The sequence below is a fragment of the Larus michahellis genome, chromosome 15 (genome assembly GCF_964199755.1).
Source record: "Larus michahellis chromosome 15, bLarMic1.1, whole genome shotgun sequence".
Taxonomy (NCBI): domain Eukaryota; kingdom Metazoa; phylum Chordata; class Aves; order Charadriiformes; family Laridae; genus Larus; species Larus michahellis.
Window position 1 is genome coordinate 10,419,837 of NC_133910.1, and position 20,714 is coordinate 10,440,550.

At 38.5% G+C, this 20,714-nt stretch overlaps 1 protein-coding gene across 5 annotated transcripts in view; it reads left to right on the forward strand.

Annotated features, from left to right (window-relative positions):
* TTLL11 (tubulin tyrosine ligase like 11) overlaps positions 1–20,714 on the forward strand; it is a 53,390-nt gene that overhangs the window by 13,900 nt on the left and 18,776 nt on the right. For all 5 annotated transcript variants that reach the window (XR_012590011.1, XM_074608449.1, XM_074608451.1 and 2 more), the window contains 3 exons: positions 2,673–3,248; positions 3,848–3,943; positions 4,481–4,599. Coding sequence is in view for 4 of the 5 variants with exons in the window: in XM_074608449.1 (XP_074464550.1) it covers positions 2,673–3,248; positions 3,848–3,943; positions 4,481–4,599 (791 nt within the window). In the remaining variant the exon portion in view is untranslated. The remainder of the gene's footprint in view (positions 1–2,672; positions 3,249–3,847; positions 3,944–4,480; positions 4,600–20,714) is intronic.

A 20,714-nucleotide genomic window follows, 5' to 3' on the forward strand; every position in this document is an offset into this window, starting at 1 on the left:
ATTCTCAATTTCACTTCTACTAATTCAGGCATCCAAATCTCTGCAGTTCTTACTTTTGCCATACAAGTAATAAATAAACTAAAATGTATTTAGGCAGTGGGAGATATGCACGTAACATGAAAGATCTGATATTCAGCAGATGTGTCAGGCACTTACAGTGACCTAGTTACCGTCTTCATGATTTTTTCATCCTCAAATAAAATGCATCGAGGCTTGCAAAGTTTAGGTTTGCTTCTTGGGAATGTGAGCTTTGTAGGCAATGTAGATGGCGTAGTTTCTTTTTTCTCTGATGTAAAAAGATTCCCTAATTATAACATTGGGGTTTTTTGAGAGAGAGTGAGTTTTGAGTGAATATATGCTGTTTACAAAAGTGCAGATTTGAGTCCAGCGGTTAGTTATTGGTGCTGTGTTTAATTCTGACTCGCTGTATCCAGTTGGGAATGACATTAGCCTCCAAACATTCCCTGCTAAATGTGTCAGTTTAACATCTTCAAAGGACAAAACAACCTTATTACAATAATGTTTTGGACTGCCAACTTATCAACAGTCTTTGTTTCTTCATTACTTCTTTATATAACTCCCATTAGTTTGTAAAATCAAGAACTCCAAAGATATTTATTGTTGCTTCCAAGAAGGTAGTTTCTGTAGAAGGCTGTCGTCTGTTACAGCGCCAAGCTCTGTTTATGCCCCAGAAATGAAGCTGCTGAGGTCAGTAAGTAGAAATGACAGTGGGATTGAGTAAAAAGTTCAGATCCAATTGCCTTTTGAATTTGAGATGTTTGGAGTTAGATCTGAGTTTTAGAACTTTTTTTTTCCTTATTATTCTTCCCACTTTCTGTGTGAGGATGCAGACACCTGTCTATAATCCTGTAATTCTCTATAATTCAGTTTTGATCTTCATCTTACTAAGGCCACATCCGGGGTTCTGTAGGTTCTGACAAACCACGGGTACTTCCCCATCGCTGTTACAATTTCTATTTGTGGTAAACCATTTCCCTTATAGGCCCCAAAAATCTAGGGCGTAGTATGGAAAAAACCCTCAAGATATGCGTATAATGGTTTATACTGTACTCATGGATATCTATCTACAAAGCAATGACAGAACTGGATGCATGAGTATCAAGGTCCAAGCTGCTGTAAACAATACAGAAATAGGTCGTATAGTCCTCCAGTGGCATTCTTACAGCATATTAAAGTTTACTTTAACAGAGACCGTTTGTGGCAAGGCAACACAAACAATGGAAAGAAACTGAAACTGAAAGGTACTGATTTGCTAACCTTTCCCCCCCCCCTTTTTCTTGCTATTTCTGTGACTTGATGCTTTTGATACACATACTCAAAGAGTATCAGCAGGTGTCAAAATTTCTTACCTACTGCTTCCTTTCCAGAGGGTCATCTCCCATCACCTCATTCATAGCAAACGTGTGTCTTTGGAAAATATGTTTTCTGGAATGATTTTATTAATTTAACTTGTTAGCAGGAAAGAGTATTTGACATCATTTGCAAGAAATCTGCAAAGTGGCAGCATTTCTCTATGAAAGAAATGAAAAGTATCTTGTGTAGTGATTTTTCTAAGCATTTTTGCATATTAAGATGCATTATGCTGCGTCGATGTTGGTGTTTGCAAGCTCGTACACTAGAGCGCAGTGTGTGTCACACCGAGCCAGCACTGGTGATCGCCTGAACACAGACCCAACACCTGCACCAGCTTGAGGAAACGACAGCAAACATGGAGTGCTTTGTAAATTCATCCAAACGTTTTGATTTGGTACAAAACACCATCAAATTCTCCACCGACTTTCCTCATTTTCCTGATTTCACATAAGGTACATCTAAAGAAAGCATCTGAATTGTCATGTGCCATGAATAGATCTTCCCAATACAAATCAAAGCAAACGAGAAGAGCTGTTGAAATCAGGGTAGAATACGTTTCACCTTGCAGTGGGTAGAAAGGTAGTAATTGCATGCCAGGCCTGAGGGAAGTTCTGGTATAAACTAGAAAGACCTTAATTTTAGAGAATGGTGGTAGGTAGCAATTGAGGCATAAAATCTATGCTTTGTTTAGTAAATTTGTGGTATTTGTATAAAATCTGTACGTGGCTCAGTATTCCCTGGTTTTACTAACACTGGTTATCTGACTGTGAAAAATATTCGCTGGTAGAAAAAGGTATTATCAGTGCCAAATTTTTACGTTTTCTTTCCTTCTCCCAATGTTGTTTGTCTGCATTTATACCTCAAAAAATAAGGTGCCTTTCCTTAGGTTAATGATTAGCTTTGTCAGTGGTAGTTCAAAATGTAGCATGGAAGTTTAACTTTGCCGTTGCATATGCATTAGAGACTGATAAAATGGACCTCATGAGATATACAGCATTTCATCCTGTAAATTGGTACATAACATTAAGTTCCTGGAATCATGTATAGAACAGCTCGTTAAATAAATTGACTTTTATCTGCACTAGTAAGTCCCTACTCATGCTTTTTTGTTTGTCTTTGTGCTTGTCAGCACTGTTTACCTTCTACCTTTTTTGCACGGTGTTTACTACTCTTAGTGATGTGATCATGTTATTTTTATTTATTTTTGCTTACGAATGCAATTTGTTGGCTTTCATAGTATCAGCCCTTCTTCCCCCCCGCCCAATTAGTGTCTTTCAGTGTAATTCTTTTCCTTCTAGGTTCGTATGATGAAAGACAGCGATCCGTCCTGGAAGCCCACTTTTATTGTAAAACCCGATGGAGGGTGCCAGGGAGATGGAATCTACCTCATTAAAGACCCGAGTGACATCAGACTGACGGGAAGCATCCAGAGCCGGCCAGCTGTGGTGCAGGAATATATTTGCAAACCACTGCTTGTTGACAAACTGAAATTTGACATTCGTCTTTATGTCTTACTGAAATCTTTAGAACCCTTAGAAATTTATATAGCCAAAGATGGACTTTCTAGATTTTGTACAGAGCCCTATCAAGAACCCACTCTAAAAAATTTGCACCAGGTTTTTATGCACTTAACCAACTATTCACTAAATATCCATAGTGGGAATTTCATCCATTCTGACAATGTAAACACTGGCAGCAAGAGGACTTTTTCAAGCATTCTGTGCAGACTGTCTTCCAGAGGAGCTGATGTCAAAAAGCTGTGGTCAGATATCATTTCACTGGTGATTAAAACAATTATTGCACTGACACCAGAACTGAAAGTTTACTATCAGTCTGACATACCAGCAGGAAAGCCTGGGCCAACTTGCTTCCAGGTATGTTGGAATTTCTGCCTGGAATGCCATTATTTCTATGCATTGATTAATTTTCTGGATGTTTAATTCCTTTTCTAAAAGCGTTCTCTCGTTATGTTATTGATCACTGGTTGGATGGAGTCCGTCCACTGAATAGCATTGTGCGAGCTCAGAACTTAGCATCTCCTCACCCAAGTTTCACTTTACAAATGTGTCTCCTGACCTGTGTTACTACTTGCCATAAACATATATGGAGAATTTTGAAGGGGTATCAATCATTAGTAGCAGTATTTGCTACAGTTTCCATCTTCTAGATGTTATGACTATGAAGCTTTGCAGCTTCCTAATGCAGCAATGATGATGGAATTTTGAGACCCACAGGTGCTAAGATTCCATGTTGACAGATGCAGTGTTTGGAGATGGGGATAGTGTGAAAGTAGCTGTTAGTATCAAAGACAAATGGTTTCAGTAATTATTCAGCAATATAGCATGTTTCTCAGTTATTTCTTTTTTGTCCCTCAAATGTTTCTGTCTCCTGAATGTTGACATAGGGCTGGCCATTGCATTCTCTAGAGGAACACTGAGTAGAACTGAAGTAACACATTGCTTGTTTTGCACAGATTTTAGGGTTTGACATTCTCCTGATGAAAAACTTGAAGCCCATGTTACTAGAAGTAAATGCAAACCCCAGCATGAGAATAGAACACGAGCAAGAGGTAAGACCTTTCAACATGATAGTGATATTGGGATGAAATTGTTTAGGTTTGGTTTTCTGGTCTTTTTTCCTTGTTTGAAAGATGAAAGCTGTCTGCTAATATGAAACCTCCAAGGTTCTCTGTAATTTTCTGCTTGGAAATCATTGCTAATCTTATACACTGGAAATATGACTTATTGGAATTGTGAAAGCTCTGCATCATCTTTGTCATAAACACATTTATTCATCATCCCCTGCAGTTGACTTAATTGTGTTTAGGGGATTGCTAATATTTTTTTTCATGTTTGTATATATCATATAAATGGTAACGTTGGCAACAATCTTTTTTCAATATTTCAGTTTACTAGAGAAACTTGCCAAAAATTGTTATAGTATCATACTGAAAATGCTAAGGTATTTGTGTATTCTTTAAGAAGTATTTTGTAATTTATCATTGTGTATTTAAAACATATATGACATGCATGAAGTGTGAGTAAACGTGGAATAAATAATCCTTAGTTCTGTACTGAATAATTGTATCCCCAATTGTAATTTAAAGCTTTCTCCTGGAGTATTCGAAAATGTCCCAAGCCCCGTTGATGAAGAAGTGAAAGTAGCTGTTATCAGAGACACTCTTCGGCTCGTGGATCCTCAGAAAAAAAAGAGAAAAGATGTCCAGTAAGTGTGTTGACTTTCTTTGTTTTTTGCAAATAATTATAAAAGTGGGTTTTTTTCCCAATTACGTTAGTTTATCTAGGATGATGAGTTCCCAACTGTCTGTCTGTGGGACTTCTTTTGCATCCACAGTGTTAACTCTCTCCAAAAAAGCTTGGAGGATATTCATTGGTGGCGTGGTACAAAAAGAGTACTTGGATTTGTGGATCTGCCAGGGGAAGTTCAGGGGAAAAAAACCCAACCTGTTCTCCTTTCTGTTTGGTAGCAGCAAGTCCACCAAACGGCATCCTCGCAGCTCGGCACCGACTGCTTCGCCTGCTGCTTTCTTGTAGGAATGGTGGAAGTGTGGAAGGAGCCACGCGAGTGCTCCAGCTCAAGGAACTGAAAAGGAATTTACTATCAAACTGATAGAAAATCAGGCTTTATCAGTTCCCCTGCAATATCTTACCTTTGATTCAGAACTGGAGCAAAAAAAATTAGTCACTCAGATTTATTTATTTGTGCCTTTACTTGAGGCTTCTTTTTTTAATTCAAATCAGTCATGAGTAGTAATTTGTGTATTAATTTGCTTGAAAGTCACAAATTACTCTGAATTAATCACCCCATTGGAGCTGATAGTATGAATATTGTATTTAGAAAATGCTTCCTTGATCTGTGATAATAAACATAGTTAAATCTATGATCTAGAAACGGGACAAACTGCCTGAAGCAGGTTGCACGGAAATGCTTGTGGTGGGATCAGGCTGAGAGAAATGTCTTCTTTTTTTGATGAAACACCTCATTTTAAGCAGTTCCTTGGAAACATGAAAGGGAGATTTTATTATTTTTTTTGTCCCTAGAAATTCTTGCTTAAAGGCCTGCCTCCCTACTAGAATATCGATTTTGTTCTTCTCTTGGCACTTAGTGGCAAGCTTACATATGTTATTCATGTTCTATGATGATTTCAAGTGCAAATTTGCTGTCCTTTTGTATGCAGTCCCATGAACAAGACATGACTGATAATACTTAGAAGCTGTGTATTACTGTAATATTATTATAAGATCAAAGTCTTTCAGAGGCAGTGCCACACACAGCGGTTGGTGTGGTCAGTATACGGTGTCTTGCAAAGCAGCCTGTACTGTGTGTTGCCAGTCCTTAACCTTCACCCTTAAGATGATTTCAGTGCACGGAGCTGAAAAAAGATCATTTTTTAACCTGTAATTATGTAACTAGTCATGTCTTTTTTTATATGCTGAAGTTATGTCAGGCATTCATTAACTACATATTAGATACGGAAAAAAGGCAAATGATAATTAGAAATAAATTCATGGAGAACGCTGGTGTGTGTGGAATGCTTATTCAATTGAGGATTCTTCTCTGATACATTTTGAGTACTAAATAATTCATAACACGATTAGTTGGTGATGAGATAAACCATTGGCTCTTCGCAGCAAGAATCCATCAATGATACAGCTTTTTTTCCGGATAATCTGGTTAACGGAGCATCTTGTTGATGAATGTCTGCATGTCTTCACCATAAGTCAATCCTATTTCTTGCTGCAAAGGGCAATATTCTGATGGCAATATTCTGATAACGTTTTGTGTGGATATCCAGGAACTCACGTGGGACAACTGCCCACTCATTCAGTTGAGATTTACTCCTACTTCAGGTACTTTTTATTGAACTGGGCACCGTGTGTGCAAAATTTGGCCAATTAATAGAAAAAAAAATCTGAAAGAATTCCTGTTCTGACAGCTAACCAGTTGCAAATATTGCAGACTTTAGTTTTGATGCTGATTAAGTAATGGACATTAATCTAAGTAAAGTTTTAATGGTATGTATAACACTGAGTTTGAACACACAGGGGAAATACTGAGACGTCTGTGCTGCATCTCAGGTAAATATTCTGCTATGGAGATGGATTTGATTTCCTTCTAATTATCTCCCAGATTAAAACAAATGAAGCATCTAAATGAAAGTGAGTTTTAGAAGTCATCCTGAATGACTTAATTATCAGGAAAGATTAATAGCTCAGAAATTTTTTTAGTTTAATTTTTCCATATCTTTATGAAGTTTTGATTATTTTTTTCCTCCTTCATTTCATGTGGCGCATAATATTGGAATAAAAGTTAAGTTGAATAGGATCAGTTTGTCATGCCATATGTATCTCTCAGTTTTTCCAACACAATTCTAGGCTTCACATGCACCACTCACTAGTAATTATCTTGGCACTGCCAATAATTAGTCATTGGAAATCTGCAGTGATAGAAGTTCAAATGAACACACTTCAGTATACTTAGTGGCTATTGTTCCACAGTATGACTGATCTTTTCTTAGTGTTAAGAATTTGTCCTGGCCATTTAAGTACTGAGGTATGTACTTAATATTTTGTGCATGTAACATGTTTAAACAGAAACTTTAAATTCATGCAAAGATTTTTTTTTTTTTTTATTTTTCATAGAGGAAATATCTTCTGTTGTAGAGATAAGGGAAGGCTTTGTGTTATTCTGTGATGCAAAGAACTTAAGGAATTAAAATAGAATAAAAAGTGACACGGGCACTTGTGAGCTTTTGGGAGGGATGGGCAGGGTGGGTACCTGCTTCTCCCTGCTGTTAGGCAAGCCCTGCCGGACAAATCCCGTGTGCCTCCTACGCCCAGGACGTGTTCTGCATGTCGACATCCTGAAGGCCGTAGGTATCCCTATAAAGGCGTTATCCTGCTTTGCTGCGTTTACTTCTTTGCTGCTTCCGAGTCCTCTACGCTAGCGCAATTGTAGCCAAAGTCTGATGACAGACGAGTTTCCAAGTAACCACTAAGAGAGATTTGGAGGCGTGTTCTGCTCTGCAGGGTGAAGATACACATCAAGGGCTCGCAGCCTCTCGAGGAGCCTCTGAACGCAGCTCTGCAGGTTACTGTGTTAGACCGTTTTCAAGCCATTCTGTAACCCAGAGGGTGAGTGGTGTCTGGCTCTGCCTGACCAAGTAGAGCCTGGGTACCTCTTTCTGCAATTAAAGGCGGCAGATGTTCAACTACATGTTGTGTGTTTCGTTTTACTTTTTTTTCGCTTCTAAAACAAAAAAAAATACATCTAAAAATGCATGGGTATAAAAAGAGGGGTTCTGATTTCTCACCCCTCCCCCCAGTGGAATTTTGCAGGAGTCAAAATGTAGAGCCTTTTTTGCCCTAGCTTTGGTTTCTAGACTAGTCCTGCTTTCCTTAGGCATCCTTAATTTTGGAACTCAAGTTTCACTCATCATTAAGAAATTAAGACAGTTAATAAAATAATATGGAAGATACTAACTCCGTGCTTTTGTTTGCGTGGCAGTGCTGTTCTCATGGATTTTGAGGCTTAAGCAGATCATTGCAATCATCCAGCTGATGACATGCTGGAAAAAACACAATCATTTGTGATGGAGCTGTTTTCTTGGAAAGACAGGATTTTAAACTCCTCTGTAAATCTGTTAAATATTATCAAACAAAGCTTACTTTCTGCTAGCATTTCTACAGGGTGAATTCAGGGGGTAGTGCTGGCCAGTAATCTTGATTTCTGTTCTGAACATCTGTCACTGCTAATTTTGGAATTATCACAGTGGTTTTTCCAGCTTACATTTTTTTCACCAATGGTAGCTCTTTTGACTTGAATTTATCATCTAGTGACCTTCAGTACCAGATTAGCCAGCTGGTCACTGTGTCATGAGGAGGGAGCTTTCTTCCTCGAGCAAGAAATCTAATGTAAAAAAAAAAAAGAAAAAGAGGGTGAGGGAACGTAGTTTCTTTTTACTTAACGTATTCAAAGCATTGTGTCTAGCAGAGGTGGCACATGGCCCTTCAGAGGATGACAGTATGCAGTTTTATCCAAGTCTGTCATAAGCAACATGGTCAGAAAGCTGGGCTACACCCGAATGGAAGAGTGAAATCCCTGTCACAGGGTAACGGGTTGAACTGTGCTCCATGTTTCTACAAAGACACTCAGATAAAGCTTGTATGGCATTAACTTTACTCCAGATTTACTTGCAGCAGAGGGACTGTTCCCAGCCTGCTGGAGGTGGGAGAAGACTTCAGCTAAAGGAAATTCGCACAATCACATGAACGGTCTAATGACACCGAACAACATTTAAAGTAAATCAACGTTACTTATGTAAACAGCAGTTTAATTAAGATAATCACTGATGCAAATCATTGTTTATGTTGTGCCTCCAACAGAAAATCCATTTTAAAAGGCTTCGCAAACTTCTCTTTTTTTTTTTGTGCCTAACTTTGAATCTTTATAGTATTAAAAGGTTTTAGTTTCAGTGTTTGTTTAATTATTAGCGATTTATTCTTCTTAAAATTGTATTAGATTTGAGGAGCAAAGAGGAGCCTGAGTCTTGTGTGCAAATACTGTATATTCTCCGCTGGCTGTTAGATGTAAACTATTTGACTGGTGGCATAATTGCCAGCCGTGAGTATCATTTGGAGCAGGTCTGCTCTAAATGTCTTGGGAAGATCATTTATATCATCTCATCAATGCTAATGACCTGCTTTCCTGTCCTGTCAAAAATATTTGTGCCCTAGTTTATTAATGCTAATTAATCCAGTGATAATAAGAGACTTCTTTATGTCTTTGTTGCTGTTGTTTATTCTGTGTCCCAGTATGATCTCTTGCATTTACGTGCCTGGTTTCTTACATATTTCAAGGCAGAAAATAAACATTTCATTCTTTTGACAAAGAAAGCATAGTATTATGACATTGCTTGTCATTAGAAATATGAGTTGCTCATGGAATAAAATCTGCTTTTTACTTGCTAGAGATGATGAAGGTGCAGCCCCCTAAGTAAAATAATGACTTTTATTCAGCACTGAAATAGCCATTGACAGAAGAAAGAATTGAAACACTTTGGAAATGAAATGTAATTTAATCTATGGCTGTTACAAAAACAATCAATTCATTGTGCCCACAAAGAATGCTTTTGTTTTATTACCTATTATGGTATTGCTGTTTCATTGCTAATTTATCACTTCTTGGGTGCTATTCTCCGTACGTATCACTTCAGTGTTTTTCTATTTGAATGTAGCCTTGAAATTTATTTGTGATGTCTGATTATTTTTTTCTTCTTTTTAAAATATGTCAGGTATGATATCTTCTCTGGCTTCTGTGGCTCTAGCAAATGTCAAATATGATTAACTAATTTTTCTGAGCAGGAGGAACCCCAATGTGGTCTCTCACAAATTTTTGCAAGATCAGCATGCAACCACTGGCTAATGTCACTGTTGGGAGAGCACCCTGTAAATATTAATGTATGTCAGTTTGACTTTTTATCTCGAAGTGTGGTGTAGTTAGGAAGAAATTCCAGTCAAGGTTTTGTAGAACTTACTACACAAAAGATCTTGCTCTTTTCTTGCACGAAACAAGATGGTTTGGTTTTTTTCTGCTGTGTGGATTACGCGTCTTTCTCACTTTAAATGATTTCTTTCTCTGATACAGGAGAAAATTAATTGTTTCTAGGAGGTGAATATGTGATCTGCATTAAATGAAAACATGAATTAATTTCTGGACATTCTACTCATGTACTTTCCATCATAATTCTGACTTATGTTAAAGTGGCAGCTTCCTCAGGAGGTGTCCCCTGCTGCACTAGTGACCCACGGCTCTAACCTTCGCTGCCACACTGCAGGAGGAATGTGGGCCTTTACTGAAACAGGCCTTTCAGTAATGCTTCTCTTCTGTATGTTTCAAAGGCACTTTCCAAATCCTAATGCTATTCTTAATTTATTGATATTGAGGAGCAATTTTGCACTTCCTTAGGGAAAGAAAAAAAAGTCAGGAAATCACCTGTGCGGCTGCATTACATTTATTTTCCAGATTTTTTTTATTCAGTTTCATAACCTCCCCTGATGTTTGTGTCATGTTTAATGGAAATATGAAAATGCACTGTGCAAAGACATCTCGAGAGTATGATTATCCTAGATTTTGATGATGATAAAGTCATTCTTGCCATTGATTACTGTGTTTATCTCGCTATCCGTAGTCTAAGGTTATGATTGCGTGGCAGGGGTGGTTTAAGAGGGTCAGAAACTCAGTGCATAAACATACGGAGAGACTGAATGGGAGAATTCTGGTGTTGCAGCTATCACAGATCGGGAAATAATGACTGTTGTTGTAATGTATCTTAGTTTCGGCTTCTGTGAGTAACTGTATTATGTTTCACAGGGATTCATTACTAAGGGCTGTCAGTGCCTTTTGCATTATGCGGGGTGAGTTTAGTGCTTATAAAAATAAGCATGTAATAAACCTAGCTCGGGGTAGCATCAGTATTTTGGCTTTCATTTGCTAATTGACTGTATGAGCTGACTGCTAGAGTTTTAGGTTGATTCCTGCATCCCTTTGCTATCACTTGGAAGTCTGGTCAGGTTTTCAGCTATTCAGATGCTTCTCAAGCACCACCTCTTCATTCCAAGCCTTATTCCTGCTGGAGAGTGTATAAACTCATATGTGTGGCTTTCTTGAGATTGATCTCTCTGCTGTGGTTCATTTTGGAGGCGACACAATTTTTTTCTCCATCAGTCAAAATGACCCAGCATTCATATTCAGGATCATTCTGCCAAAGCCCTTTGAAAGTACATTGAATTAGCCCGTTTCTCTTTCCTACAGGGCTTTTTGGTTTATTCCTTCATCAGGCAATCTGCCAACTTCAGTATCAATTCTTGTCTGTTACATTAACCCATGCAGCTTTTGAGGAGTTAAACATGTGAGGGAGAATTTTAGATGTGATGTTTGTCAGTGTTACTTCAGCTCAGATTAGTGAAACGTTAACTTGGTTTTTCTGTAGTTGGGGAGTATTTATTCCTACTGCTGTTTCTCATCTTGCTCAAGAAAAACTAACCTCAACTACTCCATTCAGTTTTGTGAAGCAAATGTTATCGGTGCCTTGATCTTTGCCCTCTGCTCTTGCTTTTACAATTATTTATCTGCTTCATCCTTAAAAGCTTTTAACCTTTCTCCTATTGATTAGGACAGGCCCTGTTTGCAATTCTGTGAGCTGCCTGAAGGGAGGGGAAGGATCTGGTGGTGCTTGACTCACAGAATAATTCTATGTTGGTTTTAAGAGCCACTTGGAAGAAAGCACTACAAGAGTGTTTTCTGCAACAGGAGAAAATACAATACTGAGTACAGAACAGTGGCAAATAATTTGAATGTGCTGTGGCAGCAGTCCTAATGTAGAAAAGAAAATAAAATCTGCTGATGGAAAGAAGGTCAGAACTTTTAGTTTGTAAGTGGCTCTATATCACATGTAATATGAAGTGTTTTAATTGACTAAAAATGCATAAATACATAAGCAATGACAATGTTTCTTAAAAAATAGCTAAAACCATATCCCTAGCGTAGGTACAGTAGGAATTCAGTAATTCACTTCAATGTTTTTCTCTGTCAAACCATTACAGGAAAAGTTGGTTTTGTGAAAATAACTCTGGACTAGACGTAAAAGATGCAATTTCTGTTCCCAATTCAGCCAGTTTACTCGGTGACCTTTAGACAAAACATTTCCCTTCTGCTACCACTTTCATTCTGTGAAAAGAGGATGTTGCCTTGCTTCCCCCCTGCATTGCCAGGCGTTATAAATTAATAGTGTGCAGGATATGGCCTGTTATTATGCTTAGTAGTATAGGAGGTCAGTTTATGTATTGTTGTTATATAAAAACATTATAGAAAAGCTTCGGTTTTCTTCTCTGGAAGACTCTAGGTCCAATTCTACACTCTTCAGTAAATATCCCTGGTGGTTGTTCACAGTTTGCTAACCTGATTGTCATTAGTGATCTCTGTATCTTTTCCTTTCTGCCATACAGAGTGCTCAGAGTCATTGCATTTTCTATGCAATATAGTACCTTGGTGCGTGGTGTGCTATTTGAATATTCAGGATATTAGGATTTGAAAAAGACTTTTTCTCAATGTCATTCTTTAGTGTTGTTTTCGTCTTCTCATTTTTACAGTCCTTTGCTAATAAAATAGAGAACTTGTGTGCATTCCAATGATATTCCATAAACACAGCACTAAATAACCCCATGCTTGCTAACAGACTAATTTACGATTAGTCCCATTTTAACCTTCACCACTGCAAAAAGTGCTGTTATTCATAGTCCAGTTTTGCAAGTTGGTCTGTTTGCTCCTATATTGTATTCTAAGCACTAGCGTCTTGAATGTAAAGAGTATTTTAACTTCCACATAAAGTGAATTGTCTAATTTTGAATCTCTTGAAATGACCCCATATTGAGGGACAGCTGGAAGCGCTTAGAATGTACTAAGCAAGCAAGCTGGTGACAGGCCCAGTTCATTTAAAAATTTTAATGGGCAAGAATTGATACGGGTTGCAGAATTTTAAAAGGTTTCATTTTTGGCACTGTGAAATTAATTGGTCCAAACCCGTCGTGTGCTTTTGCAGTAATTGGCGTGCTGCAGTGCCCTTAGCGCCGGTGTGAACCAAAGTCTGGTTTTATGTTATCAAATTGCAAATGGAGACCAGTTTATCCAATTAGACTTGAATCACAATGTTTTGAGATGCAGCTAATCTAATTACATTTTTATTCATATCTCTCTTCTTTCTTTTTGCTCTCTAAAATTTCTAGTGAGCAATAGAGGAAGGATTGAGAATAAGCTCAGCAATGTGACCCGTCAAGAACGTTTCCATAAAACCTGAACTTTCCAAACATTCAAATAAATCAAAATGTGCTATAGCAATTACATCTCTTAGATATTCACACTGTTTTACATTTTAAGTTGATCATTAAGAAGTCGTCTTGCTTTCTTTTCTCTTACGATGATTTTTAAATGAAAAGAAAACCTTCGTGATAACACACAGAGACCAGGAAGGTTTTATCAGAATATGTCGCTCTCCTCTAGCCTTCGTAGCGCAGCCACAACAGTTGCTGGGATCGTCAAGGGCTGCCCAAGAAGCGGGAGGTCAGGAATAAAGTGGGGTGGCCTCTTGTTCTCCTTCCGAATTGCATAAAAATGAACGTGGAGGCTGTGGGTCTAAATACATCTTTGAATTCAGTTATTTGATTAGAGATTTTAAGTGAGTCTTAATGGTAATAGAATCTGGCTTAAGGCACGCTGTGTTTTGCATCCCTCAGAACCAGCAGAAATGACTGGGGCAGGAGGAGTCCCAGTGACTTCCCGCAGCCGGAATAAGCAGCCCGGCAGCCAGGCTCCCCGCGCTCGGCGGCTGCTCCAGCCGGGTTCCCTAACGGACAGCGTGGATCTTGGAGCTCCTTTGGTGTCTGCTCCTGCTTTCACTGAGTTCTAACAAAGCAAGCTGCTGTTGTGTTGTGTTGTTTGGTTGCTTTTCTTTTTTCTTTTTAAACAAAAACTCAGCAGTACTTCAAAGTGTCCCTGGCAGCTTTGTTGCATGACAGATATTTGCTGGATCCAGCCATTGCTGATGGCAAACTTCAGCTGAAACCAGTGAAAATTCAGATTAAGCATTGTCAGAAATTTGTTCAGGTTACATTGGGTAGGATATAAAATAAATAGCAATTTTGACCTTATTAATCAAATACTGAAGTGCATACTTAAGTGTTTTGTGGAGTTAGCTCTCCATACCTTTGGGAGAGTGAAATTACTGTAGTTGTTAAGGCCATTCACCTTTTCCTTTTACCTCAGAGGTAAAAGAATACGGCAAAAAGAATACGGTAAAAAAGGCCATGATGTTCTTAGATGTTATTCCACCATTCAGGTCTTCTCGTATGTAGCCTTCAAGGCTGACATCTTTTCAGCCTGAAAGGGGTTAGTGGTTTTGTGTTGAACAAGGGCTTAATTTCCAACTAATTTTCAATACCTGGCTTAGGTGGTTTTGGGCTTATCTGCCTCAGTGATCCAGGCATCCAGCCAGCCCGGAAAGTGCGATGCATTTTGTCAAAGAGTGTTAATCTGGACTAACTCTTAAGTTGAAAAACTGTCATGTAGCAAAAGCTAAACAAATGTAATTGTGCATGGTGAATCCATGGAAGAGAGTTCCAGGGCAGAGGAAAACTGTGTCTAACGGGAAAACAGGCTGTTTAGCAGCACTCTGCATAAGGGAGTAACTTTCCGCTTATAAACTTGATTTAATTGGAATCTAATTTGTTTCTCTTGTAGGGAAAGAAAGAAAGTTTATTCTCTGTCTTCTGTACTCATTCTACAAATGCCATCTCCTCTCTTCCTCTGCTAGACTGCATTAATCGCAGCCTGCCTAGTGCAGAAAAGAAGAGGAAAATGGGCATTTGTTTCCTTTGTTAAGGAAACTGCTTAATTCTTTAAAGTCTTCTTTCTGTGGATTTGCTATAATTTCCTCTTTTACTTTTCAACACAAGAAAGCTGTTGCGGATTGAAGTTAAAAACACTTTCTTCCTCTCTGTCTTAAAGTACCGGGCAGAGGCAGCATCCGAGTGCCCTCACTGAATTTGCATGTTCATACAGGGAAGGTGATTAGCAGTTAGGCTTGAGTGCAAATTGTGTTTTCCCTGACACTTCAATATGCTAATCGCTTGAGCTGAGTTTCTGTTATCAGCGAAATAATCTTCACCTCTGCTCCCCTGTAGCTTGCTGACATAATCTGGTGTTTGGCTGCCGTCTTGGTCCCTGCAGGAGCAGTGGTTCAGCCGCACTCCTCAGTAGACAGCTTTTTCATGGCTTTCGTAGAGGGCACAATTTCCGTTATTAACCTGCAGTTAAATACCTCTTGAATGAAATTTGATATTCAGAACGTCAGCTAATCTCCCTGTCTAAAATTAAGGATGTCTACTTAATTTGACATTTCCCCCCTTTTACCTTCTTAAATGTATGTTTGTGCTGCACAGAGGCAACTCTGCTTCTAAATTAATATTTGCAGTTGGTCCACAATGTAAATTTCAGGAACTTCTAATTTTATGTAATCCTTCTGATACTAAATTACTTCACACCAGATAGTTTTTATGAAGTAAGTGTACACGTATTTACTATAAATTGTGGTGTATATAGTGTGTATTTGCGTAAACACATATTGCGTATATACAGCATGCCTATGTTGTATCTTTGTATAAGGTATAAAAATGTCTTATTTCGTTCCTGTCTCCTTGCCATCTTTACAATCTGTACGTTACATTTACCTAAAACTCCGACCGACTGTGATAGTTTTGATTGCATGAAATCTGTGGGGTGAGCCTCGAATGCTTTGTCTTGGTTCCCAGTGTATCTTTGTAAGTTCTTCCTGTGACTGCTGAGCTGCAGTATGTACTTTGTGCTCTCTCAGGAATGGCGCAGCCCATGAACAAATTGATTTAAAAAAAATAAGATTTCATGCAACCTAGATGATGTTATAACAAATTGATCAGCCAAGGGCGTAGTAAGGTACATCACCTTACTAATAAAAGAAACAAATCATTTCTGTGGAGTAGGGCTCCTGGGCCACATAGCAGGGTTTTATTGAGGTAACAGTCAAATGGAATAAATTTAATGCATAGGCATGGATTATATCCCTGAATACAAGCAGAAGGTTCTTACATGCACATGCCTTCTAAGAATTATTTATTTGCAATGTATTTAGATGTCACAGCTAAGAATGGGAGAACTCACAGCATATAGCTGTCAATCTCAGTGCAGCTGTGAATTACAGAGCAAGTTTAACGATCTAATTACCCCACAATTCATTTATGTATTTTCATTTGATGCAAACCATTATTTCCCTGTACTGTAACACAGGAGCCCGAGTTTGGCACTGTTTGTTTGAACAAAATACACTCTGTTCTTTTTTTTTAATGATGGCCTGAAGTAACTGATAGTACTTTCCATTGCTTGCGAAGTGTGTCTCAGCCAGCAGGTTTCACTCACTTGGATGCATGGTTTGGAGCGAGCACCGAAAAAAGTCAGCTCAATTCAAACATTAATTGGAATTTTAATGGAAGCAATTTTTTTCCTGCATGATTTTTAGATATTTATAAATATTAAAAATGAGATAATACTTTTAAAATGAGGTTAACATATTCTTTTCAGTCTGAAGAGTTTCTTTGTTTTGAAAAAGCCCTCTTGCTTCCAACAGGTTTGAGCAAGCCTGTTAAGATACTTGGAGGAAGATAGAAAGGATCCTGGTTTTCATTGCAAATTTAATTTTGTTGATTTTCGCATGCAGTCATTAATTTTTTTTCAACTGAAGTTGCTGAGATCTTAATTCTTTTTCATCCTTTAAAATAAGATAAAGAATTGCTAAGTTTTTCTTGACCCAAATAGCCTCTGAAGTGGGATAGCAAAATGTAGGGTCTTTTTCCTTCCCAAAAAGATCTCAAAACCAGAGGGATTAGAGACTTGGTAGTTTCTGAACAAGTATGTCCTGTAAAATGTAGTTTGTGTGACCATCCTTAGAGGAGAAGCAAAATCAGCCTAAGGGACCATAGAAGTAGAAGACAGGGAGATGTGAATAGGAAAGAGATTCCCCAAGATAAAACCTGGTGGAATAAGGAAAAGTAAGAATTTCCTGGTGGAATGAGACATTTTCACATGGCCCTTTAACTGGAAATTGTTCCTTAGACTAATTAGGTGGCTAGAAAGTGCCAGAGTTTAAATGCAGGTTCCTAATCTGTAAAACAAACTGTACGGTGCTCTCTTGGGAATTTCAGTGCATTCCCGCTCCGTGCTGTGTGCGGGGGTCGGTAGGTGACGTGTTCCGTGTGTTCGCTGCCCCCAGCCGGGGCTCGGCTTTCGGGGAGCAGCGCGTTCTGTGCCGCCTTTCCCTGCCCATCGGGGACTCGGCTCTGCCGGGAGGGACCCAGTCAGCGGCCGAGGAACGAGTATGTCGGAGAACAGAGCCACAAAATGGGTCCAGCTTCTACTGACAATATTTTAGAAGTGTTCCATTACTTTACTGGAGAGAAAAGTCCATAATTTATCCTAACAATTTAACACGAAAGTATATAAATAGTGTAACAAGGGGGTTTTAGGCCTGAGGAAATCATAGCAATGCATGTCAGACATTTTTACAAGACACTTGATACAGTTTTGGAGGTTAAATATTACTGCACTCCTTTAACACGTTCCCAGTGTTATTGGTTAATGCGTAAATGCTGGTTATTCCAGGGAGACTTATTTGAGCGACTGTGGGCACTGTCTTGCCTCTTTTCAGAAACAGTTTTAGATGAAGCACTCAAACCTGCAGTTTTGGGGTTTGTTTTTATTTTGCTACTTGACTTCCATTTACCTTCTACTACTACTTCCCTCCATTCTCTGTTGCTTTGAACTTCTGTAGATGTTTCCAGTGTGTGATAGTATTGCTGGCTGCTTTGTAATAATCTCTGGTAGCTGCTTTCCTCTCTGCAAGAGTGTCGCTTTAAAACAACATGGATAAACACGACAACTGGAAATACCAATTTTTGTTTGTTTGTTTGTTTTATTTCCTTCTACAGTAATACTGTGATTTGTTGGGACGAAGTTGAAAATTATATCTTTTCCTGGCAAGATATTTCCTTTTCAAGAGTTTTTTTCTGTTGTAACTACAGGGTAAATGCAAGCATTTATTTTGCTAGCATTCGGTCTTAAGTAGACACGGAAAGAGAAGTGAAGGAAAAATGGAGGTTGTTTCTCTGATTTTTCGCGGGAGCTTCATTATTCTCATCAGCTTCAGGCCATCAGAAAGTTACGTGTTCTCAGATACTGCACATAATGAATATGAATATTAGATCATAACCGTATCTGAGAACTGTTTGCTTATTCCCCTGTTTGTACTCGCATAATAATGGCGAGGGAGTGCACAGCAGGTTTTGAAGGGACAGCAAAATTAAGTGCTTGGGATTTTGGCTTGACTTGAGCACATGCATTGAGCAGAAAAATAACATTTTTCCCTCTTACGGATATCCTTCAGGTGTCAGTTCTGCAGGATCCGGGTTTTATTACATCAATCACAAGCAGCTTAAGGCTTCCAAAAACATAGTCACAGACAGATGCTGAGCCTGTCTGGGGATTAGAAATATCCTCTTCCATTAAGTATAAATTAACTTAATCACCAGGTATGAAAGATAAGCAGCATAAACATCATTCCCTGAAGCTTTCATTAAAATTAAAATTCTATTTAAAACTAGGCTCGTATTTTCTATGACTTGATCCCCCTTCAAAGAGATTATATCTGCTGTAAATTTTTACAGTGACAGAGTGACAGAAATTAATGTATTGGGGGCAGTGATGTTCTCTATAATTTAACTTCTGCTGCTAGTCATCTTTTAGCAGGAGGGTTGATTGGCTTATTTTTAAGTAATAATTGGTCTCTAGTCTCGGAAAAAATTAGAAAGCCATAAAACTGCCTAGCACCCGGTTGCCACAAAATGAAAGCAGAAAGCCACATGATATAACAGCAGTGTAATCATGGGTAGTGTTATTTTGTGTATGTAGAGTTCACCTGCTTAATAGGAGGATTACTGCTGATAAAATGCAATTGCACTGCTGCTTTCTACTCCATTGGATGACAGGGTAAAGCTCCTTCTCTACCCTAGCATAATCGCGGCTGCTTTCTAAGAATAATTTCCACATGAGAAGAAATACCATGGGGTTTAGGTTTTTTCTGTTCTGCTGTAAGACACTTGGTGGTCTAATTTAATGTTTGTTTCAGCATATTATCAGACTTTACAACTGGTTTGGCTTTGCAGTATTACCATTTTTAAGGCACACTCTTCTAAAGAAACAAAGGAAACTGGAGAAATAATGAGGCACATAAGTACTTTAAAAGCAAACAGTGAACACAAATAAATCTACTAGGAATAATAAAAGCTACCTCCGCAAAAGTATTGGGGTCCATATTTAATGATCTTTGTTCTGTAATCATTTTTTGCTACAGCGGAACAAAGTCTTTCAACGCAGGTTTTGCATTGCTTACGCATTATTTCATTATAGTAATGGCATATTTTCTGCGGCACTCAAATAGATGACAGGTAGTAGCATAAGCATTCAGTGCTTCTGTTACATTAAAAGTTATAAATCCTTAGCTAATGCAGACTGATATTACCATTATTCTTAAAAAGAGAAAGTTGGAATGAAAGAATCTCAATTAATAATTAGGAAATAACTATTTTTTTTCATCACATTGCGCCTGAGCGTCCTCAGATGCATTTCTTCACTTTAATGACTTAAACTATGTATTAGGAAGTGCTATAGAAACAAAAACAGAGGTCACGTGCAACTGTTAGATCCAGTTGGATGTTTATCCCAGGTATCTGCGTTGTACCTCTAAAGGGTGTCTCTCCTCTCTGCTGTGCTGAAGGACTGACTCCGGTCATCACCTAGTAGGGCAAGAGTCTAATAAATTGCATTTAATCACGGTATCACTGGTGAACACTTACAGTGTTGGATATTAGGTTTGAAATGGTTTATTGGATTGAGCTTTGGTTTAAAGTGCAAGGGAATTAACACAGCCTTTCTGATTTGTGTAATAGGCTTGTTGAAAAGCTAAACACTTATTTTCATACATGTTTCTTTTTAAAACACCCTAAAATTAAGCCCTTTCTGATCTGGAAGATCGTAAGATCACAAGCACCTAAATTGGCTAGGAGAATAAAGTTTTCAAAGGCTAGTGGAGCAAATCCTCACTTATTAATCAGGGCAGATAAGATCCATTCCAAACTATGGAGAATTCTTCATGTAACTAAAAGACTTTTGGGCTTCTCAGGTTTCTCTGAACCAGTGATTTCTCTGGCTGGGTCATCTGAGCCCCTTCCATGGCTGCGTTGTCAGGGGAAGGATGGAAATAGCTCTTCTTCCCAGTGCTTCAGTATTTTATGGATGGATGGCTGCAATGGTGTTAGCTGTTGCCCATATTGTGAGGTTTGTTTTGGGGTTTTTTTTAATGGAATCTGATAGTTTATTTATATTATGGAATATTGGAAGCTATTATTTCTGTAGCATTCTCCATACAAAAGTAGAGAAGACCACCTTGAATGGTGTCATGTAGGAGCGAACAGAAGTGCCCATGTTTGTGTGGGGTGGCGGTGGGAAGGTGCCTCTGCACCACCTCCCATTTCAGAGAGTCCTCTGAGCAATGCACGATTCAGCCAGGAAAGGCTCTTGTACGTCTCCTTTGAAAGGGAAGTGTTAATCCTTGAATACTACTTGTTGATAATTGCAGTAAGTGTAACGTTGCTTGTGTGGCTACCAAACATGTTTCCTCATAC